Here is a 19,958-nt window from a genome sequence, read left to right as displayed (position 1 = left end):
CTTAGCAGTTCAACGATCGGCTCCATTGTAGCGACAATCTGCATAATGCATCTAAAATTTCAGAAGGAATCAAGGGCATATTGCGTTGTAAACAGTTAGCGTAGCAGTGTAATGGCAAGACGGATCAACATCTTCGTAAATAGGCCTAAACCCGTGATTAAATTTCCATGTTTTTTTTTTCTTATTTCAATCAGGGTCTCTGCCACGAAGCAGCCATGAGTACCGGGACGGAAGACAACGTTTTCGATATAAATTTTACTCCGTCTCGTCAAGTAAGCCATGCGCTTTACTGGAGAGCTCCTGAATAATTATACGTTGAAATAGCTTTATATATACGTTTACACGAAGAAGACTCGGTGTGCCTTCGTAATCTTATATAAGCTGGGCCAAATATACCGTGTAAATATTTTACTTAATTGATATAACTCCAATATATCAGCTTTGAATAAGACAATACCTATCTAGCATAATGGTTCTCAAATCTTTCGTTTCTTTCTCAGTTGGAGCTGATCGTCTTAGTATTGTAAGTGCATTTTAAGGTTGTCTAGACAGATGCTACTAGAGGTTCATTAACCTTAATCAAGGTTCAATCAAATTGAAGTTCCAATATGGACGTTGGACAGGTAATTGTCATATTATTGTTCTTGTAGAGAGCTGCGTTTAGTTTTGTCTCGTAATATATTGTACAGTATTTGTAAAAAGTAGTTTCACTTCATTGCACAATTAATCATTGCCAATCAATTCAATTATAGTAAAGTAACAATATTATATATATATATATATATATATATATATAATAACAACAGCAACAACAACAACAGACAAGAAAAATCACAAAAGTAGCAACAACAAAGAATGCTACAATTGAAGAATTAAGACAATCTCTATAGAAAATCGAAGTTTGCGAAAGAGTCCTCTGTTTTTGAAGCTGCTATGGGGCTAACCGCCGAGCAAATATACGTGTCAGTATGGTGACCGAAAAGAAAATTACTTTTCTACTCTATATTGGTAAAGTGCGCCGAAATGTTTTCTACCAGTGAGGTAGAAGGAATCTGAAGAAGCATCGTAGGCCTTAGACCAAGGTAAACCCAGCGGTTATCATGTTTCGGAACACTGCGCCTGTATTACAGCTGTTCGAAGGTTCGTCTGCAGTCAAGAGACAGCTTACTTCTACTGATTGCTCGGCCGACGACCTTCCGAGAATTTCTTCCAATCCTATTCGGAGTCAGACAGCATGTGGGGCTACGAACGGAACACGAAGCGGGTTGCATTGGGGTCTTAATAGTCTGGGTTGTTATTGAATCTTGACATAACATGCAAGGGACCATATGAAAATTCAACAGCAGTACACTGACCTTTGATCGATTGACTCAGACGAATATACTTGGCAGAGCACTACGTTATCTACAGAGGTGCTTATGAAACCATATATTTAACAGCACACGTAACATGCGGCTTGGTTGATTCAGTAATGATTACTCAAGATAATTCCAAGAAATTGTATCAGTACGTGGGGCTCTGTATGACAGTAGAAGCACGATCACCGCTGCGTGGATGTCATTCATACAAATAATAAAAATACGCCGCGAAAACGTATCATTGTTATTATTCGATGAGTGAACAAACTCTGAAACACCGTAATTTGAAATAGCACGGATAACTGAGTCAACCGAGACATGACTGTGTTGCAGGTAGGAGTCGAACGTTACGGAAACCACCACATCTAGCGTAGACTATTACCGTGAGATACTTGTGAGATCTATTTACGTCTCTTAGGTAAAGGCATAAAGCTATGCCTCAACGCCTCAACGCAAAACTTACGTCAGTCATATGCAGGTGAAGATCGCCCGGTTCATCAATAGCTGCCGTCGCCTGTGTGGGGACTGAAAAAAAATTGCTCCCTATACAAGTAAAAAAGGGTTTGTAGGTCTAAATACACGGTTTACACGGAGCAGATCGATGTAAGAAGCATTGCTTTGAGCTACGAGCTATGGGCTTTTAGGGGTAGAAATTATATACGTTGAAAACACTAAAAACCATCATTAGATATTGAGAGTCTAAATGATGATTTGTTATTACAGGTGACTTATTTAGCTATCAAAAAAATCCATTTGCTTTTTTCCTTTCTTAGAGTTTGACAAGCATGTACAGGATTTTTCAGCTTAAGGCAATCCACTATTTAAATTTTTGCAACCCCTCAACTTTTCGACTAAAGTAAGTTCATTATAGCCGTCCAACTAAACCTTACATACTTTGTGTACCTGGCAATAAGGAAGTATTAGCCGTAGAGGATATAAGCTTGTAAGTGCTGACCCCGGAGGGCGAATATTGCCCTATTTACCTGTACCGTGTATGCAACTGCGTCTGTATTTTAAACATCAGCTTCCACTGTCTTAGCTGTGCACTCGACGGATTATACATCGGATAGAAAAGAAGATAGTCCTATTAAGTGAAAACTAAAAGACATAGGATACTACAAGAGAGCAACCTAGAAAAAGGTGTGATTCTTAATGAGCTCTGTTGTCTCCTCCGGTTTCTAATCGGTTTATATTATTTTGTAGAATGGACCGTCTTTGTCATGTAAAGTATATTCGACTGACTCTTTGCCATGCTCCGCTTCTAAATACTTACAAAAACAGAATAAGTAAATTGGAAGTGAACATGTAGCCATGACAAGTAGGATAGAATAGAAAATAATAGGATGCAACGTAAAATGCGAGCTAGTTATTACTTAGGTTTTCTGCGAGCGCGCAGGAAGTGACCAAGCACGTAATTAGGAAAACGACAAACAACATGAAATTGAAAAATGAATAAGTAACTTGAAGGAGAAACTAAGAATTAAGTTGTCTGCATAAGACCGTCATCATGAAAATGTTTATATGGTTCGTTTATATTTTATTCATTTTGTTATAATTAATTAAATTATTTATAGTCTACTGGAGGTGCATATTTGAAGACACTTCAGATATAGAGTTGAATGGGCATTGTTGTTGAAAATCAATCTCAGCTTAACCTAGGATGTTTGCGAAGATGGTCTAGAGCGTCAAGACAGCAATTCATTTCGTAAGCTTCTCTATGATGAACGTTAATGTCGATAAGTAAATTAAAACATAGTTCACTTGTGTAGTGACGATATTTATTCCAACCATTATATATAGGTATATGTATGTATATATATATATATATATATATATATATATAACCATAAAAATATAGCAAGCGGAAATTTATGACTTCTGATAACATTATTGCAAGTGTGCAAAGTACCGCAAATATCACTCGAGAGAACTAAACGTGAAGATAAGCGAATGTTATCGCTACTTAGGCATTAGAGACATACTGACTTAGACATTTTATGATTCGGGGTATTTACTTACGTATATGTTATCGTTCTCGGCTTACTTTCAATGTATTGCAATATTTTTTGTATTTAGCATGGCGGTATTGTGCGCAATGTTTATCGTAAGACATGAAAGCCCTGGAATCAGTGCCATATTTTGGTTATTTAGATAGACACTGGACAACGAAAAAACGAAACGAGAAATCAGAGGCTGATGGTGGTCTTGCACGGAAATGGTCTACGATGGTCATAAGGCAAGCAAAGGACCGCCTTTCGTTGGCCGGTCACAACGTAGCTATATAAGATGCAATGTATCGTTCTCTTCGCTTACGAACGCGCTTGTGAGTCGTTATATTCCTCTGTTGAAATGCTAATTTCTTTTACATTGCACGATTCATGTCGTACTGGCCAGATTCTAATATAAGTTTTGTCATAATCGTCAATACAGACATGTATAGGTAAGCTTTTAGTTCTGAGAAAAATACCAGTACGCGGGATTATTGATGTAATCCAAATAGTTGTGATACAAATGTAAATAGTAGCCTGGTCTCATTACACTGTTCATCTGTAGCTCATAGGGCAGATTCAAAGGAGCGGGAGGGATTCGGTTAGGATTGGATCCATCGACTGAATTGAAGTTGATGTTGGTTCCATTATTGGCCTGTACTACGGTTGATCGGACTGACAAGTCCAACGGTTGGGAAGAAAGGTTGTCGTCAGTGGCTGGCGCGCGGACCATAGCGACTGGGCCTGTGAGGCTGCTGACAGAATCAGGTGAGCTCGCCTCCCTGATATCGCTGCCTGATTGATCTTCGATTTCGTCCACAGTCTGACCTTGGCTTACGTCCTCCGGAGTGGCCGCCTGAGCTATTTGATTGTCCTTGGAAATAAAATGCACTTTGCGTTCGTGTCTCATGACCTTGTGGTAGTGCGTCGACGAAAACGCGCACATTCGACATCTGGTCACATTATGCTCACGTTTGTGGTCACTCAGTTGTTTCGTACTAACAAAATTTCTTTTACATTTGTCACAGATATGTCGATGTGCCGTATCAAGGTGTTCTTGTACTTCTTCCACGCTGTTGAACTTTTTTGAACAATGTATGCACCTGCATTTGTCTTTCTTCGCATGCGTCTTCATGTGCTGGGCAAGCGCGTCACGTCGTGCGCGCTTAGTCCCGCACTCAGGGCAGGCAAACGGCTTTTCCTTAGTATGCGTCATAATATGTCTTTTCAAATGGTGATACCGGTACGATTTGAAGTTGCAGTCCTCAAAAGTACATGCGAACGACTTTGCTTCGATCACTACAGCGCGAGAGTTAGCGTGAAGTGCTGCGTTCTGCGGGATCATCTGAGGAGGCTGATCGGCCACAGCTTCTTGCATCCTGATCTATTGTATGTTGTCTAGTGTCTTATCGTCAATGATTGTTACAGCAAACCTCGAAGAGTGATTTACAAATATGGCATTCTATGACTGACGCAGGAGAACATGTAACGAAGATGAGGACCGATGACGAAGTTGTTAGACGATTGTGAGCAAACCAAACAACGTTCAAAGCACTTACACAGCACAGACATGAAGCCTTTAGCGCTGACTGAACGACAGCCATATTTAAGAGGATGCGGGTAGCGCGACTTGTGTCTGGTGAGGATGTACGAGGACTGTGCAAGGGTGGCAAGGGCTAAGATACAACTCGGTGCCACTACGGATTCTCTTTAGGTTCGACTGATTGTAAGCGCCGCCCCTATCGCTCTCTCTAAGCAGAACATGCTTTTCAGCCATCGGTTCTTTGATCTGATAGGAGCTGAGCGCTCGATTCCTAGCGATTTAGGCAAACACGACGATTATCAATTGTCTCAATTTCTCAAAAAATAACTGACGACAACCATGTGTCGAGCTTCTGATAGCCGTCGGCTAAAACCCCTTTAATAACAAATCGCAGAATTACTGTCATCCCTTAGCTATCTCCATGCTAGCTAAACGAGGGCATGTATGTGGATATATTTCAACAGTATTCCAATTTTATTTTCGGACCCTGACCACTTTCAGACAAAGTGCAATATAGACAGGACACAGAATAGAGCAGAGGACCGCAACTAGTCTCCTTCTAAGCCAGATTAAACTGGCACGTCAACCAAATTTATTGGGCGTCGCGTATTCATGAAGCAGTGTAACAACACGAGGATGAGTTTTATCCTATTTTGCGCGTGCAGTCTTACGAAATAGCCATGTGTAAAAGAGCAACAAACGTACCGTCTACGAACGTAAGACGATTAAATTAGAAGAAAAAGGCGAGACAACAACTAAATTCATAATAATTGCAAATCAGATGGATTATAAATCCCTCTAACAAAAAAAATGGCAAAAGTTCTATCTGAGTAAGTGCGAGCTACCTTCAAGGCCATGTTATATTCTTATCCTAGGCACTATATATGGATTTGCCAGTGCGTAACGTCGGGAAGTGTTGAGCGCTTGAACGGTAATTTTGTTAACAGGGTTTGAGTAAAACAGTTTACGTACGTACAGCATCATTAAACTATAATCTCTAATTAGTTTATGTGGACCGAATGCGAAGTTCCGACTGTTGAACCTAGTCCCGGCTTAACCATTACCCATTAATTTTCAATGTCTCTCTCCAGGTCTACTCCGTGTAAATTCAGATTTTCATTTGGCAGTGACACTATCATATAGGAAGGGTCAGCCAATGCCACCGGATCACTAAGCCGGAGCCATTCTGGCCAGGTTCCCCATCTCCGAATGAAGCAGTTTTCTGCAGAAAGGGATAACTCCTAATGCGTCCTGTCAACTTGGCCGCAAAGCATTGTTTTTTTCTGCTGCTCAAGCGTAACTTCACGAACTGCTTGTTTTCCTCCGAAATCTCCCTTTTTAGGGTCTCGTCTGTTCCAGCTTCCTCTTGACCCTACAATGATATATTCCTGACACCATTTTCTATGACCGATCTCATTTTTCCTGTCATGTATCCTGCTCTAGTATAGCGTCAGCATATGGTAAGCTGTGTCTTCCAAGACCGCAGTGCACAAAGCATTTTTTCAAAAATTGGGTATCCCGTGAATATCGGTATCAACTATAAAGTGAGCAGATATCTACCATAAAGTGCAATTCAGATCTCTACATTAACAATCCTTTTCCTCCCTTTCGCTCGCGGTGTAAGATTAGATGTTGCAGTCTACTCTTCTCGCCACATTGTCGAGACTTTGCCTGAGCATGCACTCGTCCTTAATTTTTAAGTCTCAGGGAACTGAGCCTGCTAAAATTTTTGCTAATGTCGCGGCAGGCTTAGATAGGTTGCACATTTCTAAGCGGTTTCCTAACTGCAGCTGCTATAGTATGGTCAGTTAATTCGATTCACACCCCAATTTTTCTTTGAATTTGGCCAAGTGTTTTGTCACCAATCTAGCCAGAGTATTTTGTTCATTCGCTGGTTGTTCGTTAGATAGCATCAGGGTGCTTAAAGCTAGGGTCTTTAGTGAATTCAGTGATTGCTATATAAGCGTATTATTCTAAAATAAATTATAACACATAACAAGGGACACGTACAAAATACGTATATTTACGTAGGCATAATAAAGGTTCAAAAATTTATAGGGGTATCAGTATGGAGTTCCCTTCTTGGAAGCACAGTTCAGACAACAACAACAGTAGCATTGTGTTTGAAATATTAAGGGATTTTAACAGAGTCGCGGCCCTCTATAAACAACTTCGTGTGTGTAAATACACGTGTGGGGTTTCCGTAACCCGTTCATAAAGATCTTGCTCGTAGCGGATTACTGGCCTTTTAACCGATTTCCTTATCGCTGTCGATATATATTGAAAAAATGCGCGTCCTTCATAACCTTCTGCGTATGAACAAATAGAACTACATCTGTAAGCACCCGAGTTCAGGGTAATAGTATTGTTTTTAAGAACAAAATGTTAGGTGCCACGCCTATGAAATACACTATATGATATGATCGGAACGACTTTAAGCACATGGTTCATTCCATATGCAAGTGTACCTAGTTGGTTATAATATGCGATTAAAGCCGAGCTATTTGCTTTGCTTTAAAAAAACGTTCTAGAAGCATTAGACAATTACTGTAATTACCGTCCAATAATAACCTAAAGCTACAACAGGATGATATATTTCGAGCTTTAATTTTCAAATTTTTGTTACATTTTTTAACCGTACTGAAAATTGTAAGCAACTAAAATCATTGGTTTTAATTTTACCCTGTTTTATGAAAAATAATTCGTGAAACATCTGAGGTTCTAGCCGGTACATTGGCTTGACGTAACGTATATTATTATATTCCACGTAACAATATTATTAAAGCACCAACTTTTAATTTGTTGGATAAATTAAGAATCTTTTGTAATGAACTATTAAATACACTAGCACCACGTAGAATCGTCTACTTCGCAATGAAAAATCATCCACTGGTCACCCGGCGTACCGCTTGTTTATCCTGCATGCCGCTAAACAAAGAACTTATTTCACAATGAAAAAATATCAAGCGTTACGGCAGCCATCAGTAGACTAAAAATTTGCCTTGCATTTATACCCTATTCGTTTGTTATATATGGATCTTGTATATAGTAGAGATTAATTAAACCCCGCCGAAACACGCCGGCGTGTTCAAGTCACATGCTAAAAATTGGTTCAAGTTAGCACAACTTACGAGAAGCAATATCGAGAAATTTTATCAATGAGATTTGTCATTGAATCTCATAACGATTGGGCTGACGAGAGTATACGCTTGCGGTATATGGGTAGATTACACGGTGTCGGTCCCAGCAACCCCTATGCTATAATATAGCTTACATCAATGCGTTAACTGTTGGCCTGCAGTCTTCTTTCGCAAGATAGATTATCAAGGTTGTAAACCTTAACTTGAACGCCATACGAATCACAGTTTCCCTAGGAGGCGCGACCTGAGGACGCCGAATTTTCTCGCCGAGGACGGTCCATGCCGGCTTACACAGACGCCCTGCAAAGCTCAAACAAAAGGATGCCCATTGGGCATTGGCGGATTTTGAACAGCAGTTGTAGTACAGCGTCGTAGAGTACTGTGAGGTTTGTAAGTCCTCTACTTAGACCAGTTGGTTACCCCACGCTCGTAGGGTAGTGTTATTGGTGCTTAAGATCCACCCTCACCCCACTCACAGCACATTGCTTCATTTTCGCAGGGCAGCAGCACAGGAAATTACAGCTTTCAAGCTTTCTATCCTAAAAGCTTGGAGGTCAAAGCCCCCGATACCCAGTGGGGTAGTACTGGTTTTTAGCTTTGGGTTCATGACCTTTCGTCTAGCCGATGAGACGCCAACGCCAACTCCGTCTTCGAGACGCCAGTGGCGTCATCTTCTACCATCACCACTCTATCACAGTCATTTTCGCACTGCGTATTGGGTTTTCTCGCAAGAAAGCTTTGTTTCTCCAAAAATTTCTACATATGGCTACGCTCAACGAACGACTTTTTGTTACATGCCGAAGCACTGTTGCGAGTGAACTTTGGATTTCTCTGCCAGATCGCTGATCTCCATTACGTCGTTGATGTAAAGAATTACGGGTAATGGGCAATCCCATATCAAGACCCCTGTTAATCTCACCTTCTGCTATAAGCCCATAAATATATTATAATGAAACGTTACCTTATTAATATTTTAAACTGTTGTTCTGTTAAAAAACACAAAAATCTGTGAGTGTATCTGCTGCTGATTGTTTATCAACCGGCCTGGCTGCACCTCATGATCTGTTGTGAATGGCTTCACGTCCGTTTTGCAGGATGAAAGCTTTCACTCATAAGTGACAATTGCAGGTATTTTTATTGTATGGTATTATATTCGCTTTTTTGGAACGTTAACTTCGAATTCAAAGTATGGAGACCAGGGCATCATCAGCTGTATATCGTCAGAAAGACCTCTTTGCGTGAATTACACATTTTCTTAGTAGTAGAACTATGAAGCCCGTCAGTACATTTCAGTCACAAGTCAATAAACGCGACGTTTTCGCAGCTAACGACACACATAAGGACTTCATAGATGGACCTCAAAAACTTCAAGATGGATAGCTTTGCAGACGCAGAACTGGCACAACTCTGACGACAATCTGTATTATGAAATCGAATATTTAGACTAAAATAATCACGAGCGTTTCGCTTGCTTACGTAAGTTAGCGTCTTTGAATGCCCGCCGCTAATATGGTTCCGATGGGTTTTTCCGGTCGAGTTGAAGCCTGCGAACGAATAGGACTTTTCTATGCAAATTCTACTTGGCGTCTTTGAATAACTCATGCACTCTAATGGAGCTAGTCCATTATTGCGTATTGCTTACATTGAAAAAACTTATGCCATATTAATATACGTACTAAATATCGCATGTTTATGTTCTAAGTTGTTAGTTGGTGAACAGATAATATCGAGGCAAAGCTATTCCACGAACTTAATCATTTAATTATGTAAGTTATCTGCATCGGTATCTCTGCTGAGCACTGGGCTTCGTTATTGTTTCATTACCCTGATACATAATGTGTAATATTTGTAAAAAGCAGTTTCACTCCATTGTATGATTAATCGTCGCCAAACAAATAATGTTATAATTGAAGAATTAAAACAATCTCTATAGAAAATCGAAGTTTGCGAAAGAGTCCTCTGTCTTTGAAGTTGCTATGGCGCTAACCGTTGAGGTGACCGAGAACAAAACTACTTTTCTACTGTCTATTGGTAAAGTGCACCGCAATGTTTTCTACCAGTGAGGTAGAGGGAATCTGAAGAAGCATCGTAGGCCTTGGACCAAGGTAAACCCAGCGGTTATCATGTTTCGGAACACTGCGCCTGTATTACAGCTGTTCGCAGGTTCGTCTGCAGTCAAGGGACAGCCTACTTCTACTGATTGCTCGGCCGACGACCTTCCGAGAATTTCTCCCAACCCTATTCGGAGTCAAACAGCATGTGGGGGTACGAACGCAACGCGAGGCAGGTTGCATTGGGGTTTCGAATGAGAGCGGGTTCATCACTATGATCTTAGACATTCAAAAAAGGGCATGTGAAAATTTTAATGGCAGCATACTGGCCTTGGATTGATTAACTCAACGAAGCATATTTGGCAAGGTGTCATGTTATCTGTAGAGGTGTTCATGAAACTACGCACTTAACAGCACACGTAACAGCAGCCTGGCTGGTTCCTTAAGGACTAAGGTACACACCCATATTGGGATTCTATACGACAACAGCGGGATGATCGTCATTCATACAAATAATAAAAATACCCCACGAAAACGTATCATTGTTATTATTCGATGAGTGAACAAACTCTGAAACACAGTCATTTAAAATATAACGGATGGCTGAGCCAATCGAACGTGATTGTGATGCACAGAAACCACCATATCTAGTATAGACTATTACCGTAAGATACTTGTGAGATCTATCTATGTCTATTATATAAAGGCATAAAGCTATATCTGGACGTTTCAACGCAAAACATACGTCAGTCATATGCAGGTGAAGATCGCCCGGTTCATCAATAGCTGCCGTCGCCTGTGTGGGAATTGAAAAAAAACGCTCCATACACAAGTAAAAAAACGTTCGTGGGTCTAAATACACAGCTTACATGAAGCGGATCGATAGAAGAAGCATTGCATATGAGCTCTTAGGGGATAGAAAACACTAAAAGTCATCATTAGATATTGAGAGTCTAAATGAGGATTTGTTAATACAGGTAACTTATTTAGTTATCAAAAAAATCCATTTGCTTTTTTCCTTTCTTAGAGTTTGAAAAATGGACTTGAATTTATTTATTTGGGCCGGTCTGCAGTTAAATTCAGGATAGCAATACAAAACCATATAAAAGAATAATAGATATAGTTTACTGGAGGCAAATATTGACACTGTAAAATATAAAGCTGAAAAAGATTGAATAGGCATCGTTACTGTACAAAAAGTCAACCTCAATTTAACCTAGGATGTTTACAAAGATCGTCTAGAGTGTTAAGGCAGCAGTCCATTTCGTAAGCTCCTCTATTATGAACATTAATGTCGATAATTAAATCAAAACACAGTTCTGTGTATTTAGTTGTTTTTTAATATACACATGTTATCGTTATTGGCTTACTTTCAATGTGTTCCAATATTTTTTGTATTTAGCATGGCGGTATTGTGCGCAATGTTTATCGTAAGACATGAAAGCCCTGGGATCAGTGCCATATTTTGGTTATTTAGATAGACACTGGACAACGAAAAAACGAAACGAGAAATCAGAGGCTGATGGTGCTCTTGCACGGAAATGGCCTACGACGGTCATAAGGCAAACAAAGGACCGCTTTTCGTTGGCCTGTCACAGCGCAGCTATGTAATATGCCATGTATCGTTCACTTCGCTTACGAACGCGCTTGTGAGTCGTTATATTCCTCTGTTGAAATGCTAATTTCTTTTACATTGCACGATTCATGTCGTACTGGCCAGATTCTAATATAAGTTTTGTCATAATCGTCAATACAGACATGTATAGGTAAGCTTTTAGTTCTGAGAAAAATACCAGTACGCGGGATTATTGATGTAATCCAAATAGTTGTGATACAAATGTAAATAGTAGCCTGGTCTCATTACACTGTTCATCTGTAGCTCATAGGGCAGATTCAAAGGAGCGGGAGGGATTCGGTTAGGATTGGATCCATCGACTGAATTGAAGTTGATGTTGGTTCCATTATTGGCCTGTACTACGGTTGATCGGACTGACAAGTCCAACGGTTGGGAAGAAAGGTTGTCGTCAGTGGCTGGCGCGCGGACCATAGCGACTGGGCCTGTGAGGCTGCTGACAGAATCAGGTGAGCTCGCCTCCCTGATATCGCTGCCTGATTGATCTTCGATTTCGTCCAGAGTCTGACCTTGGCTTACGTCCCCCGGAGTGGCCGCCTGAGCTATTTGATTGTCCTTGGAAATAAAATGCACTTTGCGTTCGTGTCTCATGACCTTGTGGTAGTGCGTCGACGAAAACGCGCACATTCGACATCTGGTCACATTATGCTCACGTTTGTGGTCACTCAGTTGTTTCGTACTAACAAAATTTCTTTTACATTTGTCACAGATATGTCGATGTGCCGTATCAAGGTGTTCTTGTACTTCTTCCACGCTGTTGAACTTTTTTGAACAATGTATGCACCTGCATTTGTCTTTCTTCGCATGCGTCTTCATGTGCTGGGCAAGCGCGTCACGTCGTGCGCGCTTAGTCCCGCACTCAGGGCAGGCAAACGGCTTTTCCTTAGTATGCGTCATAATATGTCTTTTCAAATGGTGATACCGGTACGATTTGAAGTTGCAGTCCTCAAAAGTACATGCGAACCACTTTGCTTCGATCACCACAGCGCGAGAGTTAGCGTGAAGTGCTGCGTTCTGCGGGATCATCTGAGGAGGCTGATCGGCTACATGTTGTTGCATCTCGTCCTGCTGTTGCTGGCCGGATTGGTTACCTACGACCATTTGAACGTTAGCCATTTTCGGTTGATCAATCCTTGGGACTGACATCGAACGCAAGGTCTTTGAACAAACTCTAGTAGGGTTAACGAAAGCAAAACTAACGAGACACGACACAGTGTGAAACCCAAGAACTGATCAGATGTAAGCCATCTTAAAAAATCTCCCGTATGCTCACCCCTCCCTCCCTCCCCCCCCCACTGAGCTGGGTGAGGAGATATGTGGGAGTGGCAAGGGCGATATACGCATAGGGGTCGATTCGTGTTCTTCACGAACTGGATGCCACCCCAGCTCCCTATTTAATCTAGCTAAATAGCATTACCGCAGTTCTAACCAATCACAGTACATTGCTTAGTTGCTTCACTTCCTCTTACTGTATAGATCATAACTATCGCTAAATACTTAAAACAAGAAAATTCGAAGCCATTATTCAAATAATAGCAATTCGTTCCATAGAAAACACTTCGGGAACATTCATACAACTATTTGATATGGACAAAATAGCCTATCGCAGAATAAAGACCTCCATGATGTCTCTCAGATGTACGACCCACCGAAACAGAACTAGTTGTTCTCATATCGTGTACAACGGAAGGTCCGGACGTAAAACTTGAAAGGAAAGACGACGTAATAACTAATATCCGAATAAGACACGGACTGCTGAGTTGGTAATTGAAAAATATTTACAAAACACGAGATATATAGTATATAATCAATTTAAAATTACGCAGCTTTTAACTTTTGGTAGCTAGTTGTTTTGCTACAAATAGATATCCATTGATCGGGAAAACCCATTTTCTCAAAGCAACGTTGCAGGCCATATGCGCAGATAACCTTTGCTTCAGGAATAAGAGCGCCCAAACAGCAATAAGTATTAGCTTGTATCTAAACTTTACAGCTGGTTAAATAGCTTTATTATTTAAACAGGTTTGGCCTAAACATCAGATGCTATTTCCAGTTAGGGTGTTAAAGGTTACCAGTTCGTTTATTATATATAGCTAGTTCAATCAAACTAGCTAGATCACTCGATCCTTTCCACTAGCCATCCAATCTGGGTTGACAATGTTCTGGGCACAGGCATTGATCCCTTAAACACTTGTCGCTGCTATGATGTAGCCGATGTTTTGGATTCGGCACGATAGGATTAATGTCCGATCGATGAATTTCGATAACTGCAGATGGATCGTATCGTCCTCGGGGAACGGCCGAAGGGATTCAAATACGATCGCTTAAAGCTCTTTAGCAGCACAGCAAGTGTCTCTACTATATCTCAATATTAGAAACAAAGAAAATAACGACAAATAAACTAATAATTTGTTCGTCTAGGCCGAACACTTCTAGGCAGAACGATATGCAGCATGGGTTGTGTCTCAAAATTACGCACGTATGGTCTTAGGTAGAATCGAATCAGCTTTGCCTTTTATACTGTGGAAATTTACGGTGCAGAGATCTGCTTTAGACTACCATACGCGGAAAAGTGACAAGTTTTATCGTATTGATATAACCTGGTACATGAAATATGGCCACAAGGTATAATATTTACTTCTTCATTGGATTGGAAAGCCAATTTTAGGTTGTTCGTTCTCTAACCATACCACCTACCGAAAACCTCTCGGTACATGAGAAAATACTGGCATTCTGTGCCACAGCCACGGGCTAAAACGTACGCATCGCTTAATTAGTACTGTAAGGGAATCGTAAACTTGATGAAAAAGATCAAAATTTAATTTTTTTCCTTTGGTACAAGTTAACAAGCCAACACCTGAGACTCAGACAGATGCAATCACAAAGGCCCGTTAATCAGCTGTAATCTTGCAAAGTCGTTGATCTGTACGCCTACGCTACCGTTTGCAAACTCAGATTAAAAAAGTTCGTGAGATACAGGTTTGCCTTAGAGCTCACGTTCAAGGATCCGCTCATCATCCTCCATCAAGAGGCCTGATCCAAGATAAGAATTAGCTATCTCACATACGCAACATTATGTCTTCTCTCGAACAAGCAGTTTTTAAAGCAGCAGTCATTGAGTACTCTGGATAGGCATATCTGGTTCCTTATTTATCTATAAATAAACTACCAGTTTGATAATGCCAAAACATCGTCTGTTCCACAGAGCACATTCATGCTGTTTACCATTATTGAGTGAAATTTACTTTGTCTGTTAATCTAACATCCATGGCTTTAGGGCTCTACAACGCAAAATGGCTAGGAGATATCAGCTAGAGACTCAGTACCTAGATTACGCCCTTGCCTACACAGGCAGAAGCTACAGGACCCGTTGTTAACTACAAATAGCAGAGCCTTCCGCAATTAACCTAGCGTACTGCTCGCATGGTAGCTTGAATATTACAAAACTGCAGATTATACCCATGTAATTTATAAGCTGAATAGAATTTTCCTCAAAGTCAAGGCTGAAAATATGAATACGGAAAATCTAATAATGGCACTTGTCCGTCCTTATGCCTTCGCCATAGGTTTATGATCCGTAGAGCAGTGATCATCAACAATGACAAATTGGTAACAATGAAGAGGCAACTCTCCTCAAGATGCTCTTAAGATTTCCTCACTGATTTCTAAAATGTGCTTCAAGGTGGCTGAATCGAACGAAGCTGCAATTAGCCGAAACGCAAGCGACAGGTACAAACAGAATGCAAGAAGAACTTAATAAGGCCATCAGCGCTCCATGATATAACAGGTTTATGATAATGATTCGCCCCCTTTGGAGGAGACGGCGCTGAACTACTTTCCACGTTTTTGCCTATACCCTAATTTCACAGACGGTTGGCGCCACCTGCGACACGAGTGCATCTGATAAAAATATGGTAATTGTGTCTCGATGCGGCCTTTTCTCGTTGTTCCTGTGCTGAACGAAGGCGCAAATGCTTTATTCTCTGGCATTTGATCAACGCGCATTCGAAAGAGCCCTATTTAATAGTTGCATGTATTAATGTAAACGTATAACGTGCCCCCGCCGAGTCAATGTTACCGCTGAATGATGTTAGTAAGTAGAATTTCTTACATTTTAAAATCCGACTATTTATCTGCAGCAGAAATTTCTCAACCTTCTTGCCCCCCGCCATAGGCCTACTGCCCGTGGCACGGTGGGCATCAATTTTGTATATGCAACAAGTGACAAATATGTGCTACGATGGATATTGGGCAGTTGCAGCTGCGACGTAAGCAGAACCGCTGATTTGTTGAACGGGTAATGACGATTTATGCTAACTGGAGTGTAAAAATAACGACGGAATTGGCGCCCCTATGCCCAGTATGAGCACTTCTAATTAGAAATTTTCGTCTCTATATAAAGTCCGTTCAAAGCGTCGTGTTCCGTCGTTTCAAAGAGTTCGTTAGTGTGCGCTTAGGCCGTTTGCGAACTTCGAAACTTTCATCCGCAATGAAGTTCGTCTCGAATTTTGTTCAATGACCTTTTACTTACTTAAGAGAGCATGAGCAATATGAGCTTAAGCAGCATGAGCATGAAATCCCCAAGTAGAATTGTCTAACGGTCTGAGGATTAACTCAGATAGTTCTGAATAACGAGACATTCTCGATGGGGTTTTCATTCACTGACATAGAATATAGTCTGTTTACTATCTAAGCTTTGAATTGCCAGATCGTTTGGTGGTTCGACCCCAAGTTTATACTGATAGTGTGATTAAAGTGGTAATTTAGGAGTCGTATTCGTTCCTTTACTGCTGTATAGGGCACTGCATTGGCTTGCTATAATCACAACTTTTTAATTAAATCATTCAATCGACAAACGAGTACAATATTGTGAAAAATGTACCTTTACTCATCTTAATTAGTTATTAATTTTTATTAGCGAGTTTGCTGAGCCACTCTATTTTGTAATGGCCACGACAAGACTGAAACCTCAATTTATCTGCTCAACGGGCAACTAAGTTGTTTTCGCATAGATGTACAGGATGCAAGACAATCTTCACTACGCGCTCATTATGAAACAGCCGGGTTCCCGGATATGACTTCCTTTCAGACACTCCGAATAGATGGATATTTCACAGCGGAGCTAGCTAACGGGTGGCTTCTCACCAGCTTTTCTGCTCACTTTTTTCCCCAAATTCAAGTGTCTCATTCATAGTTCGGCCTCTAACTGCGATGATAAATATGCTTTCGTTATCTCGGTTAGCTACCTGCTGCCTGCTGTGAACCAGTAAATTACAATAGTTTTATAACCGTACATCGTCCCGGACGATATGCAGTTTCTATGGAGCAGAAAGAGAGGATTGCCTCTGATAAGCGCAACGCTTGTCACCTGCCCCTGCCCCTGCCCCTTACTTCCACATCTCGTCCTTGTTGATCGCATACATTTATGTTTTACCTTGTATTTTATATTGCATTTTTTTTTGTTTCACTTTCACATTCTGCATCGTGTTCTACATTTTGTGTTTGCGATTTCTCTGTTCTAGTTTCTCGACAGCCACTAACCGCAGACACAGCTGGCGAAATTAGTGAAGCTGTTGTTTCGATAGCGCACTGATAGCTTCTTTTGGTCACCTATATTTCATAAGGTACAAGATAAGTGCTGCATTATAGTCGTTTACGTCCATCACCGTTGAGAAACGTTGTGGATCATTTTCGTTTCGCGGAGAAGCACTTGGCCTGTCGTTGGGATCAGATTCATGACTAAAGTCGAAATTGTTCTTGCTGTCTGAGTTGATTGACGGGTTCGTTCGTTGAGCCAGATCGAGCTTGACGCCGGCTGAAATTGGGTTGTGGGGCGGGTTAACGGGTTCGTTATCGTCACTTCCGGTGGTCGCTAGGCCGTTGCGATCGGTGACAACACTGGGCGTGCTATCTCCCCCTGAGAGGTCATCATCGTTGAAATAGTTGGAGACATTATTGGTCTGGCTATTCCTGAGATGTCTACGCTCACACAGTTTGACTTTTCGTTCCTCCGTTGAGGAAAACTTGCAGTACCGACATTTATGTAGACTGTGAACACGCTTGTGATTGCCGTAACGCTTCTTAGTCCTCAGTACTTCACCGCACACGCTGCATGGAAACGAATGCTTTATTTCCAGGTGCGCATTTACCTCTTCACTACTACCGAACTGCTCATAACAGTACAAGCATATAAGAGGGTTTTTTTTCGCGTGTACGCTCTGAATGTGTAGTCTGAGCTCATCTTGTCTCGACGACATTTTTGAGCACAGATGACACAGAAACGGCTTATCCTTCGTATGCACCGTTGCTATATGCCGCTTCAAATGCTGCATTTTGCCCGCGGTATAATGGCACAGCTTACACTTCAAAGCGTTATCAATCATGATAAAAAGAGTTAGTTTTCTGCTACCTTTTCGGAGGGAAGTTTGCGTACAGTCAAGTTCGCTACCTCGCAATGCGTTTCCTGCGCTGGCTGTTTCGATTTAGTCCTACGAATGTTCACTGTTGACGGGTCTAGCATTTATCCTGCACACGATGGGTTTGTAGCACGGAAACTTGTATTTTGAATGAACAGGACTTTACCTGTAAAAGGCTGTATGCTCTAAACAGCTATACAAAACAGAGGTCAAAAACAAAACTTATGGATTGACAGTACAAGGACAAAGTAGGATATGCTAAGAAAACATGAAAACTGCGAACACTAGCAAACGATTGCCTTTGATGAGGATGCAGCTGGTTTTGAGAACGAAAGGGCACAAGGGTCAAGTCGCTTTGACGACATCGTTCTCTTTAATTCATTGTTTCGATGGCGGATACAGCACACACACTTTGTTCTCACTGGCAAGGGTTTGGCTTGACCTCAACCTTCGTAGTCTCCGTGCTTTTTCGTCTGCTCGACATGGGTCTAGCTAAGTGTCAGGGCAGAACATTCAACCCTTAGACTCGACACGAAGTGATATAGCCTCTGTAGTTAACGAAAGAAACTCTCTGCCCAGTGCTTAACTCACTAACAAAAATTGTTTAAAATGATTTTACCGTACCTAAATAGTGCTAAAATAAGCGCTCAGTACAGAAAACATCCGTATTGACAACAACGACTTCGGACGAAGTATATCTTCTGCCCATAAAATCATACATATAAATAAAAATAGCTGTAATAAAAAGATAAGCACATTTATTGATTCGTAAATAAGTTTGTTAATATCTAAATATTCATCTAAATGACTGCAGGCATGACTTATATAATATGTTCAGTGTGAGTAACGCTATCTAACACTACGGAACATTTTTCCCTAAATGATTTAATATAAAGTCTAAGAATTGTTAGGTGATGCTGGCATTGTCGGAAACTGATAAGGGCCTGATATATACTCAAGGACACATAGTGGGTGTGATAATTAAGATTAATTTCACTAGTTGAATTCGAAATTTCCTTAAGTTCAGGCCTAATCTTGATAATGCTTCTTATTTACCAAAAAAAAACGATAGTGCTTATATTATTTTAGGTATGACACTTTTATTTTTAACTTACACTTTGTAGAAATATCAATTTCTGCATTATATTGGATAAACGTAATAAGTTAGAAAAATAGAAATGTGACTGAAACAATCTCAGTCAAAACCGGTCCTGAATTTCATCTAATTACCGAATAGTTTAGCCTATTGCCACCCCCGACAATCTCTTTTTTAAGTCGAAGCGTCACACAACAAAAACGTTCGGCTAGGATCCGCTACGGGTCCATTCTTTAGACCTGCCTTCAACGAAGTTTCTAGGGATATGATACGCTTGGAAGATATACATCTCTAGAACCTCAAAGACAATACAGTATGTCCGACTGTCAGTTTTTTTGAAGCAGGTGCACGAGCATTTACTTTTGAAATAAATACCCAGAGATGTATTTATCACATTCATATGTAGAGTTTTATTATGTAAATGTACCCGCCCTTCGTTCATTTCCAAAACCTGCCCCTGGCATAGCTTAATGTTTCAGAGATAGCACGCGTATATGAAGATAACATCGTGCAATTAATCATTCCCTTGCGTAGATTTTTATTTGGATCGAATGGCTAATACCATATAATGAGAGTGAACTTAAACTAAAGATACCACCCCCAGAGGTAGGTATATAGCAGGCCCATGGCATTATTAGATCAGAGAGGGACTGCGATCCCTCAACAGTTGACCATCAACAGTTTGACTCAGACAAACGCATATAAGAGGCATTTGTAATCCATATCGTCAAAG

The 19,958-nt window shown here is 40.7% G+C and overlaps 2 protein-coding genes across 2 annotated transcripts; both read right to left on the bottom strand.

Annotated features, from left to right (window-relative positions):
* Positions 1-3,195: 3,195 nt before the first annotated feature.
* Positions 3,196-4,971, bottom strand: LOC111249069 (uncharacterized). Its single transcript, XM_022802399.2, has one exon. It carries the CDS (start codon positions 4,722-4,724, stop codon positions 3,807-3,809), a length of 918 nt encoding a protein of 305 aa, XP_022658134.1. The 5' UTR covers positions 4,725-4,971; the 3' UTR covers positions 3,196-3,806.
* Positions 4,972-11,148: 6,177 nt separating this feature from the next.
* On the bottom strand, positions 11,149-12,919 carry LOC111249068 (uncharacterized). Its single transcript, XM_022802398.2, has one exon. The coding sequence runs from the start codon at positions 12,857-12,859 to the stop codon at positions 11,855-11,857; it is 1,005 nt and encodes a 334-aa protein (XP_022658133.2). The 5' UTR covers positions 12,860-12,919; the 3' UTR covers positions 11,149-11,854.
* Between the last annotated feature and the right edge of the window lie 7,039 nt (positions 12,920-19,958).

The sequence above is a fragment of the Varroa destructor genome, unplaced genomic scaffold (genome assembly GCF_002443255.2).
Source record: "Varroa destructor unplaced genomic scaffold, Vdes_3.0 BEIS01000004.1, whole genome shotgun sequence".
Lineage (NCBI taxonomy): Eukaryota > Metazoa > Arthropoda > Arachnida > Mesostigmata > Varroidae > Varroa > Varroa destructor.
The sequence above is the reverse complement of the archived record's forward strand: the minus strand, read 5'-3'. Positions and strand labels throughout refer to the sequence as shown.

Bases quoted from the DNA above. Each gene is read 5' to 3' on its own strand.
- LOC111249069 (XM_022802399.2), bottom strand. From the start codon at position 4,724: ATGCAAGAAGCTGTGGCCGATCAGCCTCCTCAGATGATCCCGCAGAAC.
- LOC111249068 (XM_022802398.2), bottom strand. From the start codon at position 12,859: ATGTCAGTCCCAAGGATTGATCAACCGAAAATGGCTAACGTTCAAATG.